We start from the raw sequence: 8794 nt of genomic DNA, 5'->3' as shown, positions 1-8794 counted from the left end.
TTCCAGTTCGCTTCATTCTCCGATGAAACCACACCATAAGCAAGAGGGAATATTTCTGTAACATGAACAGAAAGCATAACACAAGCATAAGATGGGATGAAAACCAACATAAAAAAAATGATGAAACCAACATAAAAAAATGATAAAAACCTTACCATCATTTCCGGTTAGACCTGTTGCTGCCATCATATGACCAAGGTACTTGCTTTTCAAGTGAGCCGCATCAACGAATAATACAGGACGACAGAAATTGAATCCACGACTACAAGCTTCAAAACAGATAAACATCCTCTGAAATTTATGGGTCCCTTCTTCAACTTCCAAAACCACGTGAGAACCAGGATTAGTTTCAATCAACTTGTTTTTATACCAGTTCAAGAACATAAAAGATTTCTCGTTCTCTCCCCATGAAGTATTCAGTGCATGCTTCTTACCTGCGTATGCATAATAACGACTAATGTCAAAGCCGAAGTCTCTCGTAAAAGATTCCATAATATGCTTAGTTTTCTTATTAGGATCCTGTTTAATTTCATCAATAATCAAGCTACTAACTAGTTTCTTCGATATCCGTGGCATGTTAACAAATCCACCAACACAAGTATGCTGATTATTTAGTTCCTTGATAATAAAAGGACTTCCTACAACACCATCAACAGACACAACATATAAATGCCAGTCACATTTCTCCTCTTTGTTCTTATTAGCACAACGTGCACCAATCCTCAACTTCTCATTCCTATATACCATGTATTCATAACCAGCTGCCGCGTGATACTTCTGTAAATCACAACGAACTTGTTCAACACCTCCCGGAAACAACTGTTCAACTCCTTGAAAGAGATGTAACCAGTGAGCATACTTCAACGGTTCCTTAATTTTATCTGGAACATCATAATCAATCCGTGGCTTCTCAAAAGGTATAATTCCAGAACTTTGTGGCTGGTCATCAAAAGCTATAATTCCTGAACTTATTGAACCAGAAATCTCGGTTTTATGACTAACGAGTAACTCCATAATCCCTTATTTATTATACATACTAAATAGAGCCAAACATTGAAGATCAAAATCAGAATGAATGACCTTTTGCTGATCATCAACCATGTGAAAAATTTCCATAGAAGGAGGAGAGAATTCACACCAACTTGAGCATATACTAGTCTTCAAATTAGCAAAAGACTCTTGGAGGCCAATACGAAGAGTTAAACAATCTTCTTTGTGACATACAAGTGCGAGAACAGAATCCATAATCTACAGAACAAAATGATGAAACCAAAAACAGTTTCACCAGATGTGAATATCAACAACAATTTTTTTTTTTTGAAAAACAGTTCCAAAGAGATGGAATCCTTCATAAGAACATCAACACAAACATAAAAAAACATATGCTAACATCAATTCAGTTTATTCGACAAGAGTGACTAGCAAATTCACACAAACAAAATCAAAAATCAACACAAAAAAGAGAATTGAATACCTGAAAAGTTGATTGATTTTTTGAAGACGAAGATGATCAACACGAAGTTGATTGATTGTTCAGCTGGATTCTTCAATTCGAGATTCAATTTCAACTTGAAAAGCGGAAATATGATTTCAGCTAAACTGAATTGCAACCAGATCTCGAATAACGAATTGGATTCTTCTCTTCTTCGAACAACTACGTTTATCTTCTCTTCTTCGAACAACTGAATTGGATTCTTCTACGTATCTCGAATAAACAGATCTCAAAACTTGTAGCTTCTCCTCCGGTTCTTCAATCAAACAAACCTAAAATTGCTCTCTCAATTTTTGAATTGAAATTGGGAGAAGATGATGACGAATCTTTGAATTGAAACGAAAAAAACGAAGAAAACTAGGAAAGAAGAATCACACTTTCATCTGATATGTTCGGTTCAGAGAGGAAATTTTTTTCTTTCTTGTTTCCGCCAAACTTTCCTTTGAAAGTGTTTTTATATGCGGAAGGCTAATTTTGGAATTTAGAAATCAAATAAAAACTGAATTTTAAAATTTTTATTTGAATTGGGGTTTTTGTCCCAGTTTTGTTTGAAACGGTTTTTATTTGTTAAAAATAAAATGACCGGTTTTTTCTTATCACTAGTTTGTTCACCTAGGGGTTTTGTCACTAGTTTTGATTAATATTAGAATAAATCTAGACAGCACACAACAATCTACTAAAAAATTGATATGTAATTGATGATTTGTAGAAGGAATTGACGAAGAAGAAGAGGTAGTCTGAGGTCTTTTTTCGTGATATTCCGAATGGAGAGAGAAAAACTTTTTCACATTCGATTTGGGGTTAGTCAAATACTATTTGTGACGGGTTTTCTCTTTTTGTGACATTTGGTCAACCCTCACTAATAGGAAATAAACCGTCACAAATAAACATTTGTGACGGACGACCAATCGTCGTGACTAGTGGCGTCACGAATAACATTTGTGACGGTGTTTCTTTTTTTGTGATGGTTGGTCAACCCTCACTAATAGATTCTCTATCTGTGACGGTTATTTGGCCCTCACCAATTATATGTCCACCGCCGGCTAAAATATTTCCGGCAACGGCTCCCAATTCCGGATTTCATATTTGTGACGGTTTACAAACCGCCGTCCGTTAACCGGTCATCGGAGTTGGATTTTAGAGTCAGAATTCTCAGAACATAAATCTTAGATAGAAACTTACATCCATTGAACTTATATTCATATATAATGAAGTTTTACAAAGCTTTGAAACTTATATATATGCAAGTAAAAAGCATATTTTACTGTTCTAAAAACATCAGAAGTACGCCTGTGTAATGTTTTTGACAAGCTGCGAACAGCGAACACAACTGATGGCATGAAAACAAAAAAAGATATCATCCCATTCCCTTATATTAAAAAAATCACCCACCCATATGGCATGAAAACAAAAAAAGAATCATCCCATTCCCTTACATTCAAAAAAAACGAGCACCTATATATCAGTCACCCATCCATACACCAACATCTTCCATTCATGGACTGTTCCTGATCTCCGCATCAGTCCTGTAACATACAAACCATTTCAAGCATTATCATCGCAGAAAATTTCATGCCAGGTTCAAGGACACAGCATGAGAACAGTAAGAGGCAGGCACCACTTGAGGTAACCTATATCTCAGTTCAAGATTACCTACAAACAATTTTCCACCTCAATATCTCACTAAAAAAGAAATACAAAGCTAACACAGTACTGTAAACTGTAGACTAGTCTGATTCATTGCTAATAATGTAGTAAAACAAAGTATCAATGATTAACAGTCTGTGCAATTATACATATAGGTGGACATATTCCTATGACAACCACAATACAATAATGTAATGCCTATATTATTCGTGCTGTATATTCAAAATCAACTAATCACCTCATTATCAATGTATTCCAATTTACAAGTTATACACATACACATATTCACTTTCTCAATGATCAATGCATCCCTAGTTTTCCAACTCAACAAAAATTTAAAACCTTAAACCACAAATTTGAAACTAAATCATTCTATCCATAGTTCAATTTCATAAATTCAAGTTCTGGACAAGATTATATAAATTCAAGTTGAGGAAATAACTTAATGAAGCAACTCAGTTACCTCAATAGTGCCTCCAGCTCTGCAATCCTATCCTGGATGTCATCTGTAAAAGATTCAAAACATTAAGTCAAGGTGAATTTTCATTAAGTTAAGCTACTGTAACCATATTAGGATTTTCTTGTTTGTCATTCAAAACATTAAACCAACCTTCACGATCAGCCATGCCATTGTTTTCACGTGAGCTGGTTTTATCTGTCATAACAAGTATAAGCTTTTGAAGTGGAGAAAATGAATTGGAAGAGGACAAGGATGAGAAAAGGCTATATGGGAGATAGTTACCTACATGAGATACAATGTATCCATCATCTTCCATGGAATGGCTCATCTGACAGGACATTTCAGAGTTTATTAAATTATATTCTCGAGTTTCACCCATGTTTTCCCTACAATTCGAATGACAGTAGAAGCTGTAATATGACAAATTAGTTACGGTATAAGTGTACCTCGTTATCTGGATTTGGAGGATCAGTTGTTGGCACTGAATCAACACCCAAGCTGATCGCTTCATCATCTTCCATGTCATTGTTTTCATCTTGATGTGGTACCAGGATACTTTTGACCTACACAGTTCCAAACTTGATAACTCAAATTCAACTTGATGGATGAAAAGAATCTAAACCACAGGCTTCACTCATTCATAGTTCAATGCTACCAATTTACCTTGAGAGCTAGGACGATATGTTTGCTGCATTTCCTATTTCCATTTTGATAGGGGTTTTCAACCATGGATGGTTAGCTTCTTCTTCTAGGCAACCTCTGAATAATGGAGGCAGAACTCCTGCCAAAACCGAGTAAAAAGTGTTAAACACAGTCAGCAAAGTAGTCCACCGGATTTAAAACCATATAGTGCAAAAAACAAAACCAAACCTAACAAACACAAAAGATTTCTATTATACCTCATTTTATTTGGTGTAATGTCTGCATTGCCATTAGATCTGAACGTTGCTCCTTGTTTCTTGTTCTTCGCTGTTGGAATTCGAATAACTAAATGAAACTGCACAACACAATCCATTCATGTATTAGTATAAACTTCTTATCAATTTCCTTCCAGAATTCAAAGCTACTGTAAGACTAAGAGTACTCAAAATCAAATCCAACTCCAGCTCATCATCAATGACTAAATCTAGCAAATGAAAGAAGAAGTGAGATTTAACATACACGCATATTCTTCTATTATAGGTCCTTCAATAGCTTCAGATATGCAGAACAGAAGTGTTCTTAGGCATTTCTTCTGTAATGCATCATAAACACCTGAAAAACCAGAAGAAGAAAACAATCAACCTTTAGGTAATCGTAATTCCAATTAAATCTCTAAGTGAGATCGTTATACCGCTTTCCATCCCGTCAATATCCTTCTGGATTCAACATCTATATGCATGAGTTTTGGAATCTTCATCTTTGTTACAATTTACAGTAACTAAATTCATCACATACCTGTAAAAAGACTAATTTGGGATGAACCCTAATTCCCAATTGATTCATTATAGAAACTGAAATTAAACCCTATACATCATCCAAACTTCAATTAAAAGAAAACCCATCACTAATCGATCAATCTATAAATCAATTTTACACAAAAACAGTGTTAATTAAAGAAACCCTAAATTCAACTTACCTTTCTGTTGAGTTTGAATCAACACATGGATCGACACCATGACCATCAACTATCCTTGATTCCATTCTATTTCTCTGAATCTCAGACTCATGATCTTTATCTCCATCATCGATTCTCACTGAAACCTTAATCTTATCATAGAACTCTCTCGCTCAACACAGTTCTGTGTTCAATCAACTATGGCTCCATCAACAACAACAACTCTCTCCCTGAACACATCAGTATTGATTTTCTATGAACGAGATGAACAGAGGAGACGAATTGAACGAGATTGTAACAGAGAAGAGGCGAGAGCAAACCTCGGTTTTTCAGCGGAGAAATGGGGAAAGATGAGTGAAATAAAACCAGTTCTGTTTCAGGATTTCAGCAGATAAATAACCTGGCGTTTTTAGGGGCCACTCAAAAGGATTTAGGGGCCAACAATAAAACAAAAAAGGTCACCCAAAGGGAAAATGTAGCCAGCCCTTATCTCGCGTAATTCGTAATGGCGAAATTACCCTTATATATTCGGAGGATATGATAACATTGTTACCCTCCGAATGCAATCGGAAGCCAAAATCGTTCCCATATTTCCGATTGTAGTCGGTGCAGTATTAGAATGATTTGTGTTTCATTTTTTTCATTTCTTTTTAATTTTTGAGTTGTTAGAGTTATAGAGAAGAAGGTGAAGGAAAAAAACAGAAAACCCATTTTATCACTACAAAAATGGATGGATACGAAGAAGAAGGTGAGAATCATGACGAAGAACAAAATGTTGAGGGTTCACGACCGTTTAGAGAAGACGATTTGGGGTATATGTTGAATGATCCAAACTTTTGTGGAGAGGAAAACATAGACGACCCTTTCATGGAAGAAAATGGAGAATCGCATGATATTGAAGCTAACGATGCATGTAAAACACATGTATTGTGTTAAGAAACTCAAATACTCGATTTGCATGCGTTTGTGTGCTTTTGTAAACAAGAAAAACCGATTATTGCATGCATTGAATGCCATGAACTACCCAGATTCGGTAGATAATTTCTAGATTAAACTTACGAATATAACACACTGAGTACCAAATATGTATATTCGGTAGTTACAAGATACTAGTTTACTGCCGAATATGAGAAAAACCCCGAACTGGTTTTCCAAAAATATCTACATTCGGTAGTTATGTAGAGTTATTTACCTCCGAATGGCCCCAAAAACGAATTCCTCAGAAAATTTCAAAACTCAGTATTCTTATCCTTTACAATCGGTAATAGTTTAACATTATTTGACTGCCGAATATAACAGTGGCCTCAAAAGAGTCTCGAGGGAAAGAATAGTAAGTACATACGGAAGACGAATAGGAAATACCGAAGCAATACCAAGAAGATAGGATGCCCATTTAAGATTGTCTTCTATAAGCCCGATGGTATTAAAGGTAAAGAGTATAAAATGTATAAAGTTGATAACGGTTGTCACAACCATGATGATCCGTTGGATTTAATTGGACATGTAATGGTTGCCAAGTTAAAACCACATCAAATGCAGACGGTGAGGTCTATGCGGATCCAAAAAGCGAGTGCGATCTTAAGTAAAATAAAGGCGGACGATCCCGACAACTTGTCTTCTTTGTCTACAATTAAGTCGGCCCTAGCTACGATCAAAAGGACTGATTGGGATGGTAGAACGGTCATGCAACAATCGGAGTGGTTAGCGGAGTTACACGGCTACACCTTGAGAAGGGAAGAAAATGATGGTATAGTGGTTCGTATTTTCTTGGCACATCCCTAAATGATCCAATTGGCTCAATGCTTTCATCAAATTTTGTTGATAGATGCTACTTATAAGACAAACAAGTATAACATGCTGTTGTTGAACATTGCTTGCCATACTTCGGACAAAAACACGTTTACGATTGCATGGGGTTTAATGGATCATGAGAACAATGTGAGTTTCATTTGGATGTTGGAGACGTTGAGGTCCATTTATAACGGTGATAATTTTCCAAGGGTTATTGTAACGGATAACGATCAAGCCTTAATGCATGCAATAGCGGTAGTGTTTCCGGAAGCCCAAAACTTCAATGTACGTGGCACATTCAATGCAATCTCAAAACCAATTGCCATCATCATTTCCAAGCTAAAAGACCAAGGAAGGGTACCAAGAGGTCAAAGGAAGAGGATGAGCGCATTAGTAAATTAACCTTGGAAGAACGTAAGGAAGAGGATAGGCTATTTGAAGAAAAGTGGAAGGAGGATGGAATAATTTGGAAAATGTTCATGAAAGCATGGGACAAAATCGTTTGGTCGATGACCGAGGAAATTTACGAATGTAACTTGAAGAAATTTGAGGATGAATACAGCACGGACTACCCAAAACCGGTTGAGTATTGTAAAATACAATGGTTAACGATTAAGGAGAGGTTTGTGTTTGCATGGACATATGAATATCGTAACTTCAAGAACGAGGCGACAAGCATTGCGGAGGGGTCTCATGGTCGACTAAAGAAAATACTAATTGGTAGTCAAAATGGAGTTGTGTCGATCCAAGAAGCAATCCATGAATTCACCAATCGTGATCTCGTAAAGATTAGGAAATGTATGCAATTTAGTGTACACCAATTACCTCCGAATAAGACATTGAAAAGGTTTTTCATTCAGATTTGTTACTCAATAATAACTGAGAGGGGTTACCCTCCTTATATAGATTAGAGTTCCAACGGATCTAATTTTTCAAAATATGGCCGTTGAGGTTTCTGAAAATATGTCCGTTGAGGTTTCGTATCATTGGTGCACTACAATCGGTTGTTAACGATACACGTATTACCTCCGAATAAGACATTCGGTGGAAAACTTAAATTCTTATCTACCGATTAAGTTGGTATTTCTAAACACGACTATGTTATTCGGAGGATAATTGTTTTGTAAAGTTCCGAATGTACGATGGCCCAAAAATCAGAATTTGGGAAAAACTTATACTTTTCAAATTTTGAAATTGAAATAATTGGAAGTATAATTAGTTACCCAAACTTCCGAATATGGGCTGTCTAACATTCTATATTGGCCCTTGGAACCACCTAGAGCCAAGGCGTGGTTTGTTTTGAACTTGCTATATTCGGAGGATAATTGTTTTGTAAAGTTCCGAATGTACGATGGCCCAAAAATCAGAATTTGGGAAAAACTTATACTTTTCAAATTTTGAAATTGAAATAATCGGAAGTATAGTTAGTTACCCAAACTTCCGAATATGGGTTGTCTAACATTTTATATTGGCCCTTGGAACCACCTAGAGCCAAGGCGTGGTTTGTTTTGAACTTGCTATATTCGGAGGATAATTGTTTTGTAAAGTCCCGAATGTACGATGGCCCAAAAATCAGAATTTGGGAAAAACTTATACTTTTCAAATTTTGAAATTGAAATAATCGGAAGTATAATTAGTTACCCAAACTTTCGAATATGGGATGTCTAACATTCTATATTGGCCCTTGGAACCACCTAGAGCCAAGGCGTGGTTTGTTTTGAACTTGCTATATTCGGAGGATAATTGTTTTGTAAAGTCCTGAATGTACGATGGCCCAAAAATCAGAATTTGGGAAAAACTTATACTT

General features: G+C 36.0%; 1 protein-coding gene across 8 annotated transcripts; it reads right to left on the bottom strand.

Annotated features, from left to right (window-relative positions):
- Positions 1–2658: 2658 nt before the first annotated feature.
- Positions 2659–5545, bottom strand: LOC113330784 (meiosis-specific protein ASY1-like). 8 transcript variants are annotated; one of them, XM_026577593.1, is made up of 10 exons: positions 5218–5545; positions 4933–5121; positions 4761–4853; positions 4499–4596; positions 4263–4380; positions 4046–4162; positions 3882–3927; positions 3750–3794; positions 3603–3645; positions 2659–3018 (listed from the first exon to the last, which is right to left on the bottom strand). In XM_026577593.1, exons 5-10 carry the CDS (start codon positions 4326–4328, stop codon positions 2988–2990), a joined length of 348 nt encoding a protein of 115 aa, XP_026433378.1. In that variant the 5' UTR covers positions 4329–4380; positions 4499–4596; positions 4761–4853; positions 4933–5121; positions 5218–5545; the 3' UTR covers positions 2659–2987. The 8 variants fall into 8 exon arrangements, with proteins under 8 accessions (XP_026433378.1, XP_026433383.1, XP_026433379.1 ...); XM_026577598.1 differs by having other exon boundaries at positions 5037–5121; XM_026577594.1 differs by having other exon boundaries at positions 4933–5105.
- Between the last annotated feature and the right edge of the window lie 3249 nt (positions 5546–8794).

Source organism: Papaver somniferum, unplaced genomic scaffold, assembly GCF_003573695.1.
Source record: "Papaver somniferum cultivar HN1 unplaced genomic scaffold, ASM357369v1 unplaced-scaffold_119, whole genome shotgun sequence".
Classification (NCBI taxonomy): domain Eukaryota; kingdom Viridiplantae; phylum Streptophyta; class Magnoliopsida; order Ranunculales; family Papaveraceae; genus Papaver; species Papaver somniferum.
Note: the sequence above shows the minus strand (reverse complement) of the source record. Positions and strands in the feature narration are given on the sequence as shown.